Source organism: Lipotes vexillifer, unplaced genomic scaffold, assembly GCF_000442215.2.
Source record: "Lipotes vexillifer unplaced genomic scaffold, Lipotes_vexillifer_v1.1 scaffold238, whole genome shotgun sequence".
Taxonomy (NCBI): Eukaryota; Metazoa; Chordata; class Mammalia; order Artiodactyla; family Lipotidae; genus Lipotes; species Lipotes vexillifer.
This window is the reverse complement of record NW_006785665.1, coordinates 300323-318810: the sequence shown is the minus strand read 5'-3', so window position 1 is coordinate 318810 and position 18488 is coordinate 300323. Positions and strand designations below refer to the sequence as shown.

The 18488-nt window shown below is 54.6% G+C and overlaps 1 protein-coding gene across 1 annotated transcript in view; it reads left to right on the top strand.

The window, feature by feature from the left end:
* The first annotated feature begins 2424 nt into the window (after positions 1-2424).
* KIRREL1 (kirre like nephrin family adhesion molecule 1) overlaps positions 2425-18488 on the top strand; it is a 19677-nt gene continuing 3613 nt past the window's right edge. Inside the window, exons 1-12 of the mRNA XM_007457861.1 lie at positions 2425-2436; positions 2895-2898; positions 3719-3934; positions 5915-6064; positions 10984-11141; positions 13085-13235; positions 14275-14380; positions 14530-14678; positions 14869-14996; positions 15740-15866; positions 15957-16057; positions 17701-17899. Coding sequence (XP_007457923.1) covers positions 3916-3934; positions 5915-6064; positions 10984-11141; positions 13085-13235; positions 14275-14380; positions 14530-14678; positions 14869-14996; positions 15740-15866; positions 15957-16057; positions 17701-17899 — 1288 coding nt within the window. The 5' untranslated portion in view covers positions 2425-2436; positions 2895-2898; positions 3719-3915. The remainder of the gene's footprint in view (positions 2437-2894; positions 2899-3718; positions 3935-5914; positions 6065-10983; positions 11142-13084; positions 13236-14274; positions 14381-14529; positions 14679-14868; positions 14997-15739; positions 15867-15956; positions 16058-17700; positions 17900-18488) is intronic.

Below are 18488 nucleotides of genomic sequence, written 5' to 3'. Positions count from 1 at the left end.
GTGCCTGTCTGATGCCTGCACTCATGGCTCACTTTCTAGGCTTTTTTTCTCAGCAATCCCCGTATCCCCTCTTCACCCATCCCCATCATTGCACCAGAAACTTCCAGAGTTCTGTTTCCCCTACCTGTCCCAGCTCTGCTCCACACTCCCTCCTTCAGGGAGCCTCCCAGGACTGCCCCCAGCGCTGTTCCTCTCCCCACCCCCGCCAGCAGGGAGAGCCCTGTCCCGCCCTTCCACTCTCCTGCCCTGTCTGCCTTTACCGCGGTCTTTGAGCCTGACCTGGGGAACGGGGTGTTTTGCCTCCTTCCCTCCATGGGGTTGCACAGGCAGGACTGTTCGCTCAAGCATTTGCTCACTCTCACTCCGTCAATCAACAGACATATTCGCGACACCTGCTGTGTGCCTGGCAGCCAAGCCCTGTGCTGGGTGATGGGACTGGTGCTCTGAGTGACACAGTCCAGACGCAAGGAGTTTCCCCTGGGCTGGGCAGGGGTGGGCAATGCAGCATGGACCTACTATAGCAGAGGTGGGAAGTGAGTACAGAGAGCTCTGAGGGCATGCAGGCAAGCAAGGAGGACTTCACAGAGGAGGTGACTATTTGAATCCCAAGGGAAAGGGAGGGAGCCGTGTTCTGTCCAGGGAAGACCTGTGTAAGGACCTGGAGACAAGGAGAAAAGCCTGGAGTGTGCAAAACAGGGAGAGTGGGACTTGGCCATGGCAGGCTTGGGGCTTTCTCTTAATCTTGATCCAGGTCAGGACAACCCGTGGGCATCTGGCCTCTCTCTCAGATACTGTCTTGGCTGCAGGGGCTGTTTTGGGGCCAACCAACATTGCTTGCCACTTTTGCAGGCTCAGGATCTACACGGCCTTTCCATCAAGTTAAATTCCTGAGACCCCTCATTTCCCCTCCTCTCTGGACTCTCTTCTGGGTTATTGCTTCCATTCCCCCGTCTCCAAATTGCTTCAACCAGGCCTATGCCAAGAGGCAATTACTTCAAAATCCACAGGACGACAGATACCTTCTTTGTCATGTCATTGCTCATGTTTCCACCGGTCCCTCTGATTATCTAACTGCCCAGGATAAATAGGGTCATAGCTACCATTCAGTGGGCACAGGCAAGGGAATGTACCAGGCATGTCATCCAGCTCATCCCATTTAACTCTTCAGCAGTCCAGGTAAGCGTCATCATCCCGCAGTTTACCAGTAAGGAGAAAGAGGCTTAGAGAGTAACTCGGCCACGGTCACGCTGGTAGGAAGTGGCAGAGGCACTATGCAAACCTAAGTCTGTTTCCTAAACCTCTGCTCTTAAAAGGGACTTTGCAATACTTAGTCTAGACTCGTCACAGGTACAGGCGAGCACACGGAGGAGGCTGGGATGGGGCGGTGACAGCCCAAGGTCACACCACTCCTCCCTCCGGCAAGATGCCCATCGCTGACTCTGACTCCATCCTGCTGCGGGGTTAGCTGCCTCCTCGCTTCCAGTGGATGAAACCAGCTTCTCACTGTCCTCGGGAGACTTCAACGGGACACCAGGGTGTCCAGGCCCCACGCAGGAAAGCTGTGAATATAAATTCCATCTCTGAGCCAGGGCTCACAGGCCACTCTACTCGCAAGCCCTTGACTTGGGCTCCAGGGGCTGTGGGAAGGAGAAACGTGAGTGTGGAGAGTTTGCAGCCTGTAGCTGCACTAGAGAAATGCGCAATGGTATGAATAAATTTGAATAATAATGAGGGCAATGCCTGAATTAGTAATGCCGGCTTACTCACCTGACCCACCCCTCCCCCAGGATCTCAGCTCCTGCCACCCTAATCCCAGGAAATATGGGTGAGCCTTTTCCTTTCCTTTAGAAGACATGGATGGGCTGTCAGGTCAGCAGAGCTGGGGAGCTGCTGTTTCTAACTTCTTGACCCGCTGCAAACCCAAAGAGCTGGATTTGCACACTTAACCAAAAGAGGCTGCCACTTTGTATTAAATCATGTGCTGGCATCAATCCACTCCTATCTGCGCCCCCTCTCTCGGTCCTCTTTATGTGCAACTACCAATCCGGATGTCAAATGTCCGGGGAGGTTCAGAGAGAAAAGACAGCATGGCCCTTGGCCTTGAGGAGAGGTTCCCATTCTAGCGAAACAGATAGGGCAAACACCGTCACCCACCAGCTGCCCTCTACCCCATGGCAAACAAAAGCATGGGCATAGACTGATAGCGTGAGACAGGAAATGCCATGGATAGAGCTGTGACAGCAGGGCTGAAAGATGGGACAAGCTGGAGGTAAAGATCAATCTAGGAGGACTTCCTGGGAGAAGGGAATGTGAGGCAGGTTTGGAAAGAAGGGGAGAGATGGAGCTGAAGGAGGAAAAAGAAGAAGGGAGGCGATGAGAAGACGAGGGTCCTGATTTTGGTGTCTTAGAGGGAGGTCTTGAAATGGCGGGGGGACAGTTCTGTTTGCTTACACACGGGAGTGATGGAGGATCAGAGAGATTTTGCAAAGCTGGGTTTGGGAAGAGTTGGATCTGGGGACTGTGGTCTCTGCAAAGACTTGGGAGCTGGGGAGGGAAAGAAGGGGGAGGAGTCCCCAGAGTTCCGGGCAAAACTGATTTGGGTTACAGTGTGTGACAGATTGGGGACGTGCGTGGGAAGCCCCAGGCCTCTCCCTGTGCTGTCCCGCAGCCCCTCCATTTCCTGTGGCCCAGCGCGGGAAGCTGATGGTCATAGCATGGTGCCAGGACTGCCCCACTACCGGGCTGACCAGCGTTGGCTGGAGTGGGTGGGTGGGAGCAGTGGGGGGAGCAGAAACCCGCAATCCAATTCCCTGCTCCATCTAGGCTCCACAATTAAAGGCAATTACTCTGCAGTTCTCTAATCAAATGCTCCCGGCCGAGCTGCCAGTGGGCAGCCATGTGTAGCTCCCGCAGCCAGAGGGAGAGCGCCAGAGGGAGAGCGGAACAAAGTCACATGGCCTGTCAGCTCCCACGGGGCGGGAGGCTGGGCGTGTGCAGGTGTATCCGTGTGTATGTACTCATGCCCTCGGAGCTTGGGAGCAAGGGGTGAACACACGGAATGGGGAAAGTGTGCAAGAAGTGGGTTCAGAGCTACTTTGTTTGGGATTCACCGCCATCCAGGAAGCTTATATGCGTACATGTGGACGTGCCTGTCCCGTAGAACCTGCCTTTATGTACCTGATGTGTTCAAGGGGGAATTGTACCTGGCATAGTTGTACACATGCGCGACCTCACGTTGGCCACGTACACAAGTCCAAGTAGGGGTACGGTGGTATATTCATGTCTCAGGGATTGTGGGGGACCGTGGCATCACCACAGCATGTGTTATGAAGGTGCCACCCATTGACGGGGGGCTGGGGGCAGGGGAGCGAGGCTCAGGATTTATCCCTGCTCCGTCCTTAACTCACTGGGTGTCCTTGGGAAAGTGACTGTCCTCTCTGGGCCTCAATGTCCTCGTCTGTAAAATGAGAGGGTTGGACTAGCCTGGTCTCTAAGGCCTTTACATAACACTGCACCACTTCCTCTGCTTGCTGAGCACTTCAGTTCCTGAAACCCATTCCCATGGGCCACAGAGGGAGGGAGGAATCCAGGGCGAGCACGTGGCATCTTGGAGGGAAGGGGTTGAGGCTGAAGTGGGACGGGGGCTGGAGGGTCCACCTTCCCAGCCTTCAGCTCTCTCTCTTGGGCCCGGTGCAGGGTGGGAGTGGAAGCCTGGGAGGCTCAGCCTCTTAGTGGAGCCTCTCCTCACTCATCTCCTTACCCAGTACCGCTTTGGCTTTGCCAGGGACCCAGACCCGCTTCAGCCAGGAGCCAGCTGACCAGACTGTGGTGGCTGGACAGCGGGCCGTGCTCCCCTGCGTGCTGCTCAACTACTCGGGGATCGTGCAATGGACCAAGGATGGGCTGGCGTTGGGCATGGGCCAGGGCCTCAAAGGTGAGTGGGCCATGCAGCCAGCCAAGCATCCAGACTACCCCATCTTTTCATTCCTCCCCCACCAACAGAGACTCCTGGACCCAACATCCCTTCGTTCCTCACCACGTTTCTTCTCTGTTCTCTAGCCTCCCCTCTCCCATTTCTGTGTGAGTCAGTCTCCCTCCCTCTCCTCCCGAGCTCTGTCTCCACTGCTTTCCAAAACCCACAGCTCTGCCTTTCCTCCTGGCTGTGGACTGGCTCATGAAAGGCCAACGGGAAGCCTGAGAGATCAAGAGAAACCAAGAGACCTTTACATAAGAGAGCTTCAGACAGACAGACACCACAAGGGGAGCTGCAGGCAGCCAGGTGAAGCAGGAGATGCTGGGAGACTCCAGAGGCCCCCTGCAAGACCTGCCAGTGTTCCATGCCAGGCTGGCTTTGCTCCAGCCTCTCTCCTGCCCCATGCCCAGGCAGTGTCCTCTCAGTGGTCACAAATTCATTTTACTATCAGCCTGAGCACTGTATTTATTCATTCATCAAGCCTTTATTAAGCACTATGGAGCCACTGCGGAAACAAACATAATGTGCTGGGGTGGGGAAACCCTCCTATATTCCAAAACAAGTAAAGATACATTTGGAAAGGCCACCTGGCGGAGTGGATGGGGAGTCAAGACCTGCCTCTGCCACCTCCCAGCTGGGTGACCTTAGGAAAGCCACTTCCCCTCTCTGGGCCTTAGTTTACTACTGTGTAAAACAGGCATAATAGTCGTGGGTCTGCCTGCCTTATAAATGCGTTTGCGAGTTTTGAACCAAATGAGAGAATATGCTTTGTGAAAACACATTGCTCACTGTAAAACAGTGTAATGGTGAAAGTAGGGAGGGATGGTGTATTTTTATTCTTATTGTTGTCCAGGGCTTGAGACTATTTGCTGTGTGTTCCGTGTATTAGAACAGGTAGGGGAAATTTGTCTGTACAGAGCAGTCTGTATGAAGGAAGGAGATGGGGCTGGCGGATCTATTGATGATAGAAAGAGAAAGAAACAGGGAGAGAGAGCGATCAATAGATATGGAGTGAAAAGAATCGATAGCCTCTGGACAGAGGGAGGTAGTGGGAGGGAGCTGATGGTGGGGACCACGAGAGAGGAGGACGGAGTGTGAGGGGGTGGGCAAGAGGCTGGAGGACAGAGGGCGAGGGAGACTGGATTGCAGCGGCCAGAGGTGTGGCTTCTGCAGGGGACGGGACTCGGTTTCAGGGCTCCTTCAGGGAGCTGGCAGGACCCTGCCTCGTGCATCCCTCCCTAGGCGAGTAATGGTGAGACCTTAGCCTGCCTTGGGCTTCCCTCTGGCCCTGGTGAGCTCATGTCTGAGCTGCGATGGCCTATATTTCTTAACGCCCACACACCCTCCCCTCTTCCTCTCCTTTTCTCCCTGCTGTCTGCCTTTTTTTTTTTTTTTTCAGCATAGTTTTTAGTGCTTCTTATCATTGGTGGATTTGTTTTCTGGTTTCATTGCTCTCTTCTTTCATTCTTCCTTTTTTTTACTTTTTTTTGTGGTACGTGGGACTCTCACTGCTGTGGCCTCTACCATTGCGGAGCACAGGCTCTGGATGCGCAGGCTCTCTTCCTTTTTTTTTTTTTTTTTTTTCCCTCTTTCTTTCCTATTATTATGAGAGACATTTGTCTGCAAACAGCTTCGGAGAATTCATCTGCTTCTGCTCATCTCCCCCTTCTGCTCTCCCCCATCACTCCCCCTGCTTTGTGGCTCCCATCCTCACTGTAGGAGGTTGTGACATCACAGTGTCTGCATGGGGACCTCTTCCTCATCAAGAGCCCCTGGTGGGGGGGGGGGGTCCGAGGAGAGGGTGGAGGGAGGAGTGCTGGCCCTGGAATGGGATGCGGACCCTGACATGGGGAGAGGATGCACCCTTGGGGGCAGGGTGGTCCAGGTCGATCCCCAGGTTGGGGCTGGGCTCACCTGGGCTCGCCCTTTCTGTTCCTGCAGCCTGGCCACGGTACCGGGTCGTGGGCTCTGCAGACGCCGGGCAGTACAACCTGGAGATCACAGATGCCGAACTCTCTGATGACGCCTCTTACGAGTGCCAGGCCACGGAGGCCGCCCTGCGCTCCCGGCGAGCAAAGCTCACCGTGCTCAGTAATAACCCCCGACATCCTGCAGGGCCCCCAGCCTCCTGTCTCTGTCTCTTGGCATCCTGGCTGTCCCTGCTTCTCCAATTTGCTCTCTTATTTCCCAGCTTCTCCCTCTCTATTCCTGGCCTCATGTCTGCCCCCACTGTCTCCCTAGCTTTCCCTCCCCAAATCCTTTAAACTTCCAAAGCCAAGTTCAGATAGAAGAGGAAAAAATGGGCACGTGGGCACCCACTGCTGGACATGTGGACTGTGTGAGCTCTGGCATCCTCTCTGCCCCTGCCTGTGCCCAGGCCACGCAGGGACGGGGCTCTGCCTTCTTGCTACAAAGCTTTCCCCACCAGAGTGGGGGCATGTTGACCATGGGGACCGGGCCTCTCCTGGCAGATGGGCTTGTTGGAACCTTCTCCCTTCCTCTCCCTCTCAGCTGCCTCGGAGCCCCAGAAACTACCCCCTCGGCTCCTTTTCCTTGAACTCAGCCCCTCTTCCCTTCGCTCCCTCCTTTCCCCGCTCAGCACACACCCCTTCTCTGCTTCACCTAGAGCCCTCCTCAGGGAACAGGGAAGCAGGACGGGGCTTTGAGGGCTGAGAGTGGGGTGCGGGGACGGGGCGGGCAGGGGTCCTGGCTGAGTCTGCAGGAGCTGCTGGAGGAGGGCTTGTCGCGGTAGCCAACCGCACCCCCCCACCCCACCCCCCGGCTCCCGGCTGCTGCCCACGGGATACAGAACAGATGTCCCTCTATGGCAACACCCAGGGCCATTTGCATAATGAGGGGATTCTCTCCTGCACGCAGTGCGGAATGAGGCCAGCTCTGACACGCCTTCGCCTCCCCTGTTCCGTGCCTTCCCCTCCCTGGCGGTTCCTCCAGCTCCATCACTCTTTCTGTCTCCCTCAAGCTCTCGTGCTCGGGCTGGGCCTCTGCCTCTGCTCTGTTCGTCTCCGGCCTGGCTCTGTCTGCCTGTGACCCTCTTTCTTCCTCTTTGTCATCCACTCTGTCCCTTTCTTTTTTTCTGCCTCCACTTGATCTGTCCTGCTCCCTCTATTTTCTCTCCCCAACCCTGAAATCATTGAAGCGGGGGTCGCCCCCAGGACGGATGGAAGGAAAGGAGGGGGGAGCTGAGATGAGTGAGTGTGGACACAAGGAATGTTCTTACTTGGGGGAGAAAGGTGAGAACATGACAAGTCATCTGAGCGTGGTGGGAAGAGGCCTGGAATGGGAGTCAGGAGACCCGGTCCATTTTGGCACCATGACCCGGAAGAGGTCATAACCTCTGGACAACAAGTTTCTCATCCGTAACATGGGCTGCCAGCCTTTTCTTAGCAACTGCCGCTTTGCTGCTCCCTGAGCAGGGAGTTGTAAACTCCGAAGGTCTGGGCAGACGTGAGGTGGTGTCAGAAGAAGTGAGGACTGGAGGGACCCGACAGCCAGTTTCTCTGGATGCAAAGACCCTGAAGGACCAGGACTCAGGGCTGGTGGATGACTCGCTTTTCCTCTCCGGTGAGGACAAATGGGAAGAATTAACAAGAAGCAGGGTGGAGGTTAGGAAGCAAGAGTTAGCTAAACACCAGGGCTATAGCATGGGATGCCAAGACATCCGCTTCCATGCCTCGTTGGAGAGTGTATGAGCCCCGACGCCGGACCAGGCATTCCAAGGGAACGTGAGATTCTTAGGAGACCTTCTGTCTTTTTCGCTCCCTAACTGCTTTGGCTTGGATCTACTTCTAGACTGGAGAACTGCCATTCTAATGAGGGGCCTCTGATACTCTCCCTTCCCTCTCCTACCCCAGCACAGAGACGGAGAAATAGAGAGAGATGAGTAGAGACCAACCAAGCCCATAGATTTCCCAGGAACTCCATAATGGCATCCAGTGTCTTGGTTCAATCAGGGAAGGCTTCCTGGCAGAGGAGAATACCCATGGGAACCCTAGATGGAGGAGTACCTTGTTTACAAAAGCTTGCGAGTCAGCGAGGGAGGAGCCGACTGGCTTGTCTGCAGGGCACGGTCAGTGTTGAGGGTGTGGGCCTTCATAGCCTGTCTGAGTGATTTAGGTGGATGAGGGGAACAGGAGGAAGCCCCAAGAGTAAATGAGATGAAAGATGAACCCGGCTACTCCTTTCCCCTCCCTCCCCCTCCTTGTCTCTCTGGAATTCTCACACTCCCTGCCTCCTGCAGCCACGTGGAGGCACTGAGAAGGCAAGACGTCTGTGCATCCTCCCTGCTCACCTGCTTGCACACAGCCTTCGTTCATGGCAGCCTGGGGCTCAGAGACGGGGCAGGGCCGAGAGTGGGCTGTGTTCACTCCTCGGAATCAGCCTCCCTGCACACGGCCAGCCTCGTCACCTCGCCTCCCCTGTAGCCATGCCTCTCATTGGCCCACCCCAGACGAGCCCAGGTCACAGAATGGCCTTTCATTCTTCCTGCCTCAGGGCTCCGAGAAGCTGCCTCCCACTCCCTCGCAGATGCCGACGCAGGCATAATATTTATCTACAGACCCATGGCTCCCTCATTACTCACAGCAAGAACCGCTCGAGTGCAGTGGTGATGGGCATGGCTTCGGCGGGCCTGGTACACATCCCAGCCCTGACATTCAGCTCACTCTCCTGTCCCTGAGCCTCGGTACCTTGTCTGTAAATGGAGGTTAATGGTATTTACCATGAAAGGATTAATGAAAAACACTCTGTGGTGAGGATGAAATGAAATCGTATACGTGAGGCGCTTGAGCTGACATGGGGTGGGCATTCAGTGAATGGTGGAGATGCCGTCGATCACGTTACAGTTTACAGTCGGCTTCATATTCTTGGTCTCCTTTCACCTTCACAGTAACGACTCTGGGGGACAGGTGTCAATGTGCTTTTTGAATTTTACAAACAAGGAAGCTGAGGCCTCAGACACATGTACATATTGATACACAGATTTAAGTCACAAGTCCTAAAAATGTTTTCATAAACATACACAGGGACCCACGCCTAACTGAGCATATGGTAGTGATGGATAAGCAGACACCTCAACAGGCTTATTTTCCTTTTTGCCCCAGATACGAAGAGAAAGGTGGGCTAGTGGCAGAGGTGACAGGTGGGCGGCCTTCCCTGAACAAAGGGCGAGGGTCAACGTTACAAGGGAAGGGAGAGCCGATGGGAGGAGAAGCCCTCCCTCTGCCCATCCAGGGCTGTCCTCCTGGGGTGTGGCAGCAAGGTGTGACCTTGGAGGGGTCCACGCAGACCAGGAGACCCCGAGTGGCGGCTCTCTATCCATTTGTCTCCTTTCCACCCTGTTTGCAAATCTGCGCCCATCTGGCATTGGAGCCAGGTACACCGGTGAGCAAAGAGGAAGAGTCCGGGATTCAGCGATCATTCACCAGTCAGGAGTTGGAGGCACTGCTGCCTCTTGTCCGAGCAGTAAAGTGAACACACTGCACACGTCACGCGCGTGTGCCCTGCGCACGATAGTGCATGTACAGCCCTCATCTGGCCTTCATGAGGGCCCTGGGAATGAGCACCGTATGTCTCTGTTGAAGAAACTGTGACTTGAGGGCTTCACCCAAGATCACATGACACATGCCAGGATTTGAAACTGGGGCAGCCTGATTCTACAACCCATGCTTTTCACACACCCCCACTCTGCATGCATGAGTTGAGCAGAATACTGGGATGGGCTACAAGTGGTTCCCTTCTCTTAGAAACCCCAGCATGGAGACTGTCATTTCATAAACTACAGGACAGCGCTGCCCACAACTGGACTCATGGGCCTCCCAGGGTCTCCTCTCAAGGATTCCCTTGGAAAGGCCCCTCTGAGTCTTTGTGGTTTTTCCCAGCAAAAAAGCAAACAAAACCCTTTCACATTGCTGGCCAATGAACATGAGGTGGACCAGAAATCAAAATTATAATCCAAACCCTTCTGCCTTTATTTCATCAATCACTTAGCCACTAATTCAGCTAATATCCCCGAGGATGTGCTATCAACCAACCTCTGCACTGGATCTTGGGGCTTTAAGAGAAAATAAGAAGCAGCCCCTGCTCCCAGGGAACTTGCAGTCTGGTTCACCTGAGCATTTAGAAGCCTATGGGAATAGGACAGGGAGAGGCTCCCCTATTTCCTAGTATCAGACATCTGATGGATTCAATTCCTTAAGCATTTAGCCAGAGCCTGCTTTGGTCATGTTCTAGGCCCTGGAGACTGTATAAATATTAGTGAGATGGAGTTCCTGCTTTTTCAGGGATGACAGTTTGGGTTGGGGAGGGGGCATGGATAATCATATTAAGTAATGCAAACACAAGGTAGATAGTGCTTGAAGCTCCAAGTGACTGGCTGGGAACCACCAAGGTGGTGATTGTGGGGGATGTGGCATGGAGGGCCCTGTGCAGCAGCTGGGATGTGAACAGGATGGACAGCAGTTCAAGAGAAGCCCTGAGGGGAAGAACACCAAAAACGAGACGAGGAGATGCGAAAGTACAGGACTTGGCCTGAGGAACCCTGGACGGCAGGCAGAGATGCTTGCAACTCATGCCCATGGCAGCTGGTAGACATGGAAGGTGTTTGAGCAGGGAAGTGGCACAGTCTTACCTGCTCTCTAGAGAAAATAACTTGCCAGCGTGACGGATGGGTTAAGGCCAGCGGGGACTGGAGGCGGGGAGTCCATTTCGGAGGTTGCCGTGATAGACCCCCTCCTCTGGCTGCCCCAGGGCACAGGCACACACAGGAGGGAATGGACATAAGAAACTCCGTGGAGGTAGCCACCTTTCTGTGCCAGGCCCCCCAGGCCACAGGAGGAACAGATACAGTGATTAAAAATTAGGGGGTAAGGATGGTCCTGCCCTGCCAAGGGGTGGACATGCAGAGGTTGAGATGCCTCCAGGGGCAGGGGTTTTGGTCATACGGGCAGTGTTGGCTGCATCCTGGACTGACTCTGCTCTGCTCTTCTCCACAGTCCCCCCGGAGGACACCAGGATCGATGGCGGTCCTGTGATTCTGCTGCAGGCAGGCGCCCCCCACAACCTCACGTGCCGAGCCTTCAACGCCAAGCCTGCTGCCACCATCATCTGGTTCCGGGATGGGACGCAGCAGGAGGGCGCCGTAGCCAGCACGGTGAGACCCTGCCTGTTCCCCTAGATCCTCCTGGGCCACATCCCAGTTCACCTTTCCTTTCCCACATGGATCTGACCAGAGACTCGGGGAGACAGATGTGAACAGGGGCCTCAGAGACCATCTGGTCCAATCCTCCCATTAAACAGTTGGGAAAGTTGAGGTCCGGAGAAGAGAAGTGAATTCCCAGGTTCACAGGGCCAGTCAACAGTTAGCAGAGACTAAGAATAATGCTGAAAATAACTACATTGATTAAGCCCCTACTGTGTACCAGGCACTGTGCATGGTAAGATCTTTATGGACAGTCTCTCTTAAACCTCACAGGGATTTCATAAATTAGGTGATATTTCCAACTCACAAAGAGTGAACTGATGGTCAGAGAGGTTGAGTGACTTGCCAGGGTCACAAAGCTGACATGCTGCAGAGCTGGGGTTTGTGCCTGCATCAGAATGTGGCCTCTCGCTACTGAGCCCCTCGACTTTCTTCCCCCAGCCTCTAGTTGGTACGTGTTCCCAGTCGGCGCAACTAAGAGCTTGGGGAGGCAGGGATTATGTGTACATGTTATAGATGAGGAACCTACGGCAGAGAAAGACATCAAGGTACTTGCCCGGGATCACACGGCAAAGTTGACGATGGAGCTGGAATTAGAATCCAGATCTCCTGTTTGGAGCTCCTCCCGTCAGCTGGGGACAAGCACATATGTACCCAGCCCTTTGCTAGATGCTTCAGGAGACAATTCTCATTGAGGGGAGAGAGAAGTTTCACCTGTGTGCCTCGGAATGTGTGGCCCCAGGGAGTGAGTACTCGGATTAGCTCTGCGCTTGATGCTCTGTATGACCTTGGACAATTCACTTGTCTCTGGCCTTCGATTCACCCTTTGACAAGTGGCAATTTGGCTTCAGTGGTGCTTAACTTTTTCACTACCAAGAACTCCGTTTTGTTTTTCCTCTAGGGCTTCATGTTTTGAATATTTTGGCAACCAAACAAACTGAATGGTTAATGGCCATTTGTCATCCACCCCCCTTTTTTATACTCATTAAAGACACGATGGAGCTTTGAAGCAGCAGGAGGGGGCTGGTGTTACTGCACTGGGCTGGTGCTGTTCTGGTACCACATCGGGCCCAGCAAGGATGCCTATATATTGCTGTCAAACTGTGGGCCCCTACTTTGCTTAACAGTATGGTTTCCCTTAGGCAGTGTACAATATGGAAAACAGCCCAAGTGTTCCTATGATCATGTCCAAGGACCTCAGTTTGGATATTACTGAGCCGGTATGAGATTCTGAGCCTGTGAGTCCCTTCCCTGCCCTCAAGGAGTTTACGGTCTAGCAGGAGAGACCCAGCAATGGAACACACATGCACGGTGCCTAAGAGGCCAGCCCGTATGTGACCAGAGTGGTGTGGAGGACAGACTGCCTGCAAGGGGCACAAGTTCAGGCTGGGGAGAGAGTCCTGAGGGCTGGGATAGCAAAGGAAGACTTTCCAGAAGAGGAAGGACTTGGGCTGGACTCAGGGGATTCCAGGAATGGGACTCAAAACCATGGGGAAAACTGTACAACACACAGAGTGAACTCTAATGTAAACTATGGGCTTTCATTAGTATTGGTACCGATGTTGGTTCATCTGCTGTAACACATGTATCACACTAGTGCATCATGTTAATTAATAATAGGGGAAACTGGGGGGCCAGAGAGGAGGGTATACAGGAACTCTCTGTATTTTCTATTCAACTTCTCTGTAAACGTAAAACTTCTCTTAAAAAATAATAAAGTCTATTAATTAAAAACTAAACCAATCCAAGCCTGGGGAGGAGGTAGGGGCTGGGGGAGGGTTGAGCTTTGGGTTAAACACCCCTCCAGCAAGCCAGCTCTGAGCGGGTCACCCTGAGAGCAGAGGAGGGGGCTTTTAGCTTAACCGTGTCTCCCACCCTTGTTTCCCCCACCCCAGGAACTGCTGAAGGATGGGAAGAGGGAGACCACCGTCAGCCAGCTGCTCATCAACCCCACAGACCTGGATATTGGGCGTGTCTTCACCTGCCGCAGCGTGAACGAGGCCATCCCGAGTGGCAAGGAGACGTCCATCGAGCTCGACGTGCACCGTGAGCAGGGTCCTGGGGTGGAGGCAGGGATCGTGGGGTGGGGGGAATGTGCACCTTGAGTGGCGTCCTGGGAAGGAGCCCGGGAAGGGCGGGCGGGGGGCAGCACCCTTTGAGAAGCTCAGAAGAATCCCCCAGCTGCCCTGGGACAGATGCTCCATTTCTTCGTCGTCTTGGATTCCCTGGTTTGAACTCTGAGGGCTGGTAGAAGAGGCATCAGCTGTGAGCCAGGCAGTTCCCGGGTTTAAACCGTGTGACTTTGGGCAATGACATAATCTCTGAGCCTCAGTTTCTAATTCGGTATACGTGCAGAAAATAAAATGCAGGCCTACAATCCCTTATCGGAAATTCTAAACCAAAAGCGCTTGGGTGGCAAAACCTGAACCGAGGCTCTTCGTAGTCTTTTATTTAACCCACTTAATTGGAATAGCTACACGTTTCACTGCAGATGTATTAATGCGTGTGTCTGTGGGATATTGCCCAGACTGTGCTGGGGGTCTTACACAGTAAACGGTCTGTGCCCACCATTACCTTTCTAACCCTTGAAATACCCCAAATTCTGAAACACATCTAGTTCCAGGGGTTTCAGATAAGGGATTGTGGACCTGTACCTGCTTCTCAGGGTTGTGAGCATTAAGTGAGATATAGTGTAAGAGCATCTAGCATGGCGTATGCTACTTGGTAAGTGCTCAATTAAACTCCCACTCCCCAGGGAAGGGTGGGAGAGTGGCAGCGATTGGAGAGATGCCCCACCCCCATCCCGGTCAGTGAGCCGAACGAGCCCACACTGACGCCTAGTGGTCACAGTCCGTCAATACACCTGACTAATTTGTCCCTCTGGTATCATCCTTGGTCGTCACCCTAGCCGCCCCCTAGAGGCTCCTGGAATAAAGGTGAAGAAGCCTTGTTTATTGGAGCTGGTACACTGCAAAGTCAAATTCCCGGGTCACCACGCGGGTGAGGTCTGAGTGTGTGCGCTAGAGAGAGAAAAAGAAATTTGAGGGACAGAAAAGACCCTGACTTCCAGTCCTCTGCTTTGCAGACCCTCCTACGGTGACCCTGTCCATTGAGCCACAGACGGTGCAGGAGGGCGAGCGCGTCGTCTTTACGTGCCAGGCCACAGCCAACCCTGAGATCCTGGGCTACAGGTGGGAGGGGCAGGGGCTGGGCACACTCTGGGGAAGGATACTGGGAGGCCCTTAAGGCCAGGAGTGGGGGGCTGAGGAGGACAGGCCACTGGACGTGAGTGAGAGGGCTCCAAGGCCTGACCCCGCTCTGTGTTGCCTGTTTCCCCCAGGTGGGCCAAGGGGGGCTTTCTGATTGAAGACGCCCACGAAAGTCGCTATGAGACGAATGTTGACTATTCCTTTTTCACGGAGCCTGTGTCCTGTGAGGTTTACAACAAAGTGGGAAGCACCAATGTCAGCACTTTAGTCAATGTCCACTGTGAGTAGCTGCAGGGGCGGGGGTGGGGACAGAGGGCCGGGGCTTTAAAGGGCCTGGGGTGGGGTTGGGGGGGTTCCATGAGGCTGAGGGGGCGGGGGGAGGAGGCAGGACAGGAGAAGGAAGAGGACAGCGATTGGAGCTGACCCCCAGGGAGACTCAGACCCTAACGGGCTGTTCCTTTCTACCTCAGTTGCCCCCCGGATAGTAGTGGACCCCAAACCCACGACCACAGACATTGGCTCTGATGTGACCCTCACCTGTGTCTGGGTTGGGAATCCCCCCCTCACCCTCACCTGGACCAAAAAGGACTCAAACATGGTAAGAAGCTTGCTGCCTCTCCGGGATGCTGGAAGGAAGGAGCCTGGCCACAGGCTGGGGAGAGAGGGGGCAAAGGAGGTGCAGCATTATTTTTCAAGTTGAATCTGGGCTATTTCCAAGTTCTCAGGATTTGGAAGAGAAGGACGGTGCTTGCAATCAACCCCACCCTCCTCGGCAGACAGCTGGCCGCTGCAGTGGCAGTGGGAGGGACGTGATGACCTGTGGGGTGGGAGGGGGGCAGGGGGCCTGAGTGGAACTGCTGCGGTGGCAAGAGACCTGGTAAAAGAATGCTGCATAGGAGGGTGGAGAAGCTGGGATGACTCACTAGAGGAAAGAAGGCTGAATTGTGCCGCTCTACAGCGACCTGCCTTGGACAGTTTGGGCCACAGTTGCAAAAAGAGGGATTTCAGAGTGAAACTTCCTACCTCATTTGGCACTAGAGAAGCATTAGAACAGATGACCAGAAGTGGCTGCATCCTCTGTACAGATCGATGGCAGTCTCACCTGCCCTCCTGAGCCTCCACCCATTTCTGCCCGCTCTTCTATAAAGAGATGATGTGTCTAAATGCCAACCTGTTTAGAGTCAGGGGATGGACCAGATAGACTCGGGACCCTGTTTCCCTTCTGGGAATTCACTTGTGGCCCTTCCTGCTTTCTTTCCAATGCCTCCAATGCGGGGGCCCGCACGGATCTAGGGGCCCAGGCCTCCTGGCTCCCCACCCGAGGCTGCTCTCTCTGCCCAGGTCCTGAGTAACAGCAACCAGCTGCTGCTGAAGTCGGTGACCCAGGCCGATGCCGGCACCTACACCTGCCGGGCCATCGTGCCTCGGATCGGAGTGGCCGAGCGGGAGGTGCCACTTTATGTGAATGGTGAGTGGCCTGAGGGGGGCGGGGGGCCTGTGAGGGGGAGGCAGACACTGGAGGTCCCAGCTGGCCCTGACCACGTCTTCTTGCTTGCAGGGCCCCCCATTATCTCCAGCGAGGCCGTGCAGTACGCCGTCAGGGGTGATGGTGGCAAGGTGGAGTGTTTCATCGGGAGCACACCACCCCCAGACCGCATTGTGAGTGCTGAGCCTGGCCTCGGGCCGGCAGCCGCTTGCTTCTCTGCTTGTCTCAGCCTTCTCCCACTTTCCCCAGGCCTTTCCTGCGCCCTGTGCTTCTCATCCTCTGACTCTGTCCCTCTGTCCCTCTGTCCCTCTGTCCCTCTTCCTGTTCAAATGCCATCTCCTCTCTTACTTGTTGTGTGACCCTGAGCCAGTTACTTGTTACTTGGAACCTCAGTTTCCTCATCCGTAAAACAGGGGCAGTGATCCCTACCAAACAGGGTTGCTGTGAGAAGTGATGTGACAACACGTGTGAAAGGCCTGGTGGAGCCTCCCTGGATATGCTGCTGGTTCCCCTGGGCTTTCACGCCTGCTCTTTCCTCTCCCTTGTCTCCTTCCCTTTCCGCAGCCTCCCGATCTCTTCCTTGGCCTCTTCTCTGCCTTCTGCCCCTCCACCCTGCCCCCTCAGTTCTGTCCCACCCTGTCATCCCTTCCTCTCTCTTCTCCTGCCCTTCCTCCTCCCACCAGCCCCCATGCCGCTCTCCACCCCGCTCCCTCTCCCCCACACCATGAACCATTAATTCCTTCCGTGACCATTAACCGTCAAACCCCTCATCACATTTAATGACCATTTGGCTAACTCCACGGCTGCCCAGAGACACTTCATTACCATGGCCACCTGGGCAGCGGGCGGCTTGGCTCCCGGGGGGCTTTCCTTGCAGAGCTAGGAGGACTGATGTCTGGAAACGAGCCAGTTCTCGGGTTCTACTCTGAGGGAGGGGGACACAAAGGGGGGATGCCCCGGCTAGGGGGTCGGGGATGGAAGAGCCTGGGAGAGACAGCTCTCCGGTGCCAATTCCCACTCATTATAAGGGTCTGTGGATGAGTCTCCAGAGCCAGTGGGCTATGTAGGGCCAGCTGTGGAGTGGTTAGAGGTGACGTTGAAGGTTAAGTTATGTTTAGTTAGAATCTCAGACTATCGGAGCTGGAGGAAAGCTGGAGCATTGTCTGCCTCTAGCCTGGTCCTCTCCTTTTCTAGGAAACTGAGACCCAGAGAGGGAAGGGGAGGCTGCACAGGGCTCGAGGGGAGAGTCAGGCCTAGAGCCCAGGGTTCTTGGCTCTCCACCCAGGATTTGTTTTACCACATCAGGGGTCCCACATGTTGCTTCATTGGATCCGCTGGGGTTGTTACAAAAATAGAGATTCCCAATAAAAGAAGCCTGAATTCTAACTTGGAGAAGGTGGGTCTCCGGGACAGTAGTCGACCGTCTTCTTGGCCTGCTGGCTTTCCGAATAAAATTGCTCTCCCTTGCCCCAACAAAGACAGCAACAGCAAAACAGAGATTCCTGGGCCTCTCCCCTGGAGAGTCAAATGAAGGAGATAAGCCCCGGGAATCTGCATGTTAAAGAGCGTCTCTGAGCATATTTGAATGGTCCCAGCACATGTCGCAGGCATGTTTGGGAGCCGCTGCTTCTGCTGGACTGGAGGTTTGATGCCAGGGTTTGAGGCAGCAGGTGTGACTTGGGCTTGTTTCAGGGCAAGCGTGGGGCTGGGCTTAAGATCGCATGGGGTGAGGATGTGAGGATGCCTGGAGGGTGGGTCAGGTGTTTCTGCCACCTGCCTCCCTCCTCCTCATCCCGTGCTGCCCTCCCCACCCCAGGCATGGGCATGGAAGGAGAACTTCCTGGAGGTGGGGACCCTGGAACGCTACACGGTGGAGAGGACCAACTCAGGCAGCGGGGTCCTGTCCACGCTCACCATCAACAACGTCATGGAGGCCGACTTTCAGACCCACTACAACTGCACAGCCTGGAACAGCTTCGGCCCAGGCACGGCCATCATCCAGCTGGAAGAGCGAGGTGACAGCAGTACTGGCTGTGTAGCCAGGGCGCCGGGCGGCCTGGGGACTCTGCTCCCTCTTCTCTCTGGGGGCATGGCTCAGAGAGACAGCTCCCTCCTGGGCCTGCCCACCAGAGCCTGGTCTTGGTGCTCAGTTGGAAAAGCCACTCGCATTTTTAAACATTTATTGAGCATCTGTTATGTGCCAGCCACCCCCTCTAGGAACTGCAGGGACAGATGTGAACGAACACAGTCCTTGCCCTCCGGGAACTTTCAGTTCAGAGGAGAACTTACAGAGTGGTAGCGAATGACTTCAGATGGAGAAAAATGAAATGATCTGTGAAAGGGAGTAACACTCCCTACCTCACTGGCTTGGTGTGAGGATTAAATGAGAAGATATTCATGAAGCTCCTGGCCTAGAATAGGTGCCCAGGAAGCTTCGGTTCCCCTGCCTCTTCACGAATCCTTAGTCTGGTAGGAGACACATCTTCCCTCCCTTAAGGCACTTCTAGTGTGATGAAAGAGCCATCACGCCTTTGACATTTTGGGAAGCTCCCAACTCTGATGAGGAAGAGAGCCGCCCCCCCCTCCTCTTTTTTTTTTTTTTTT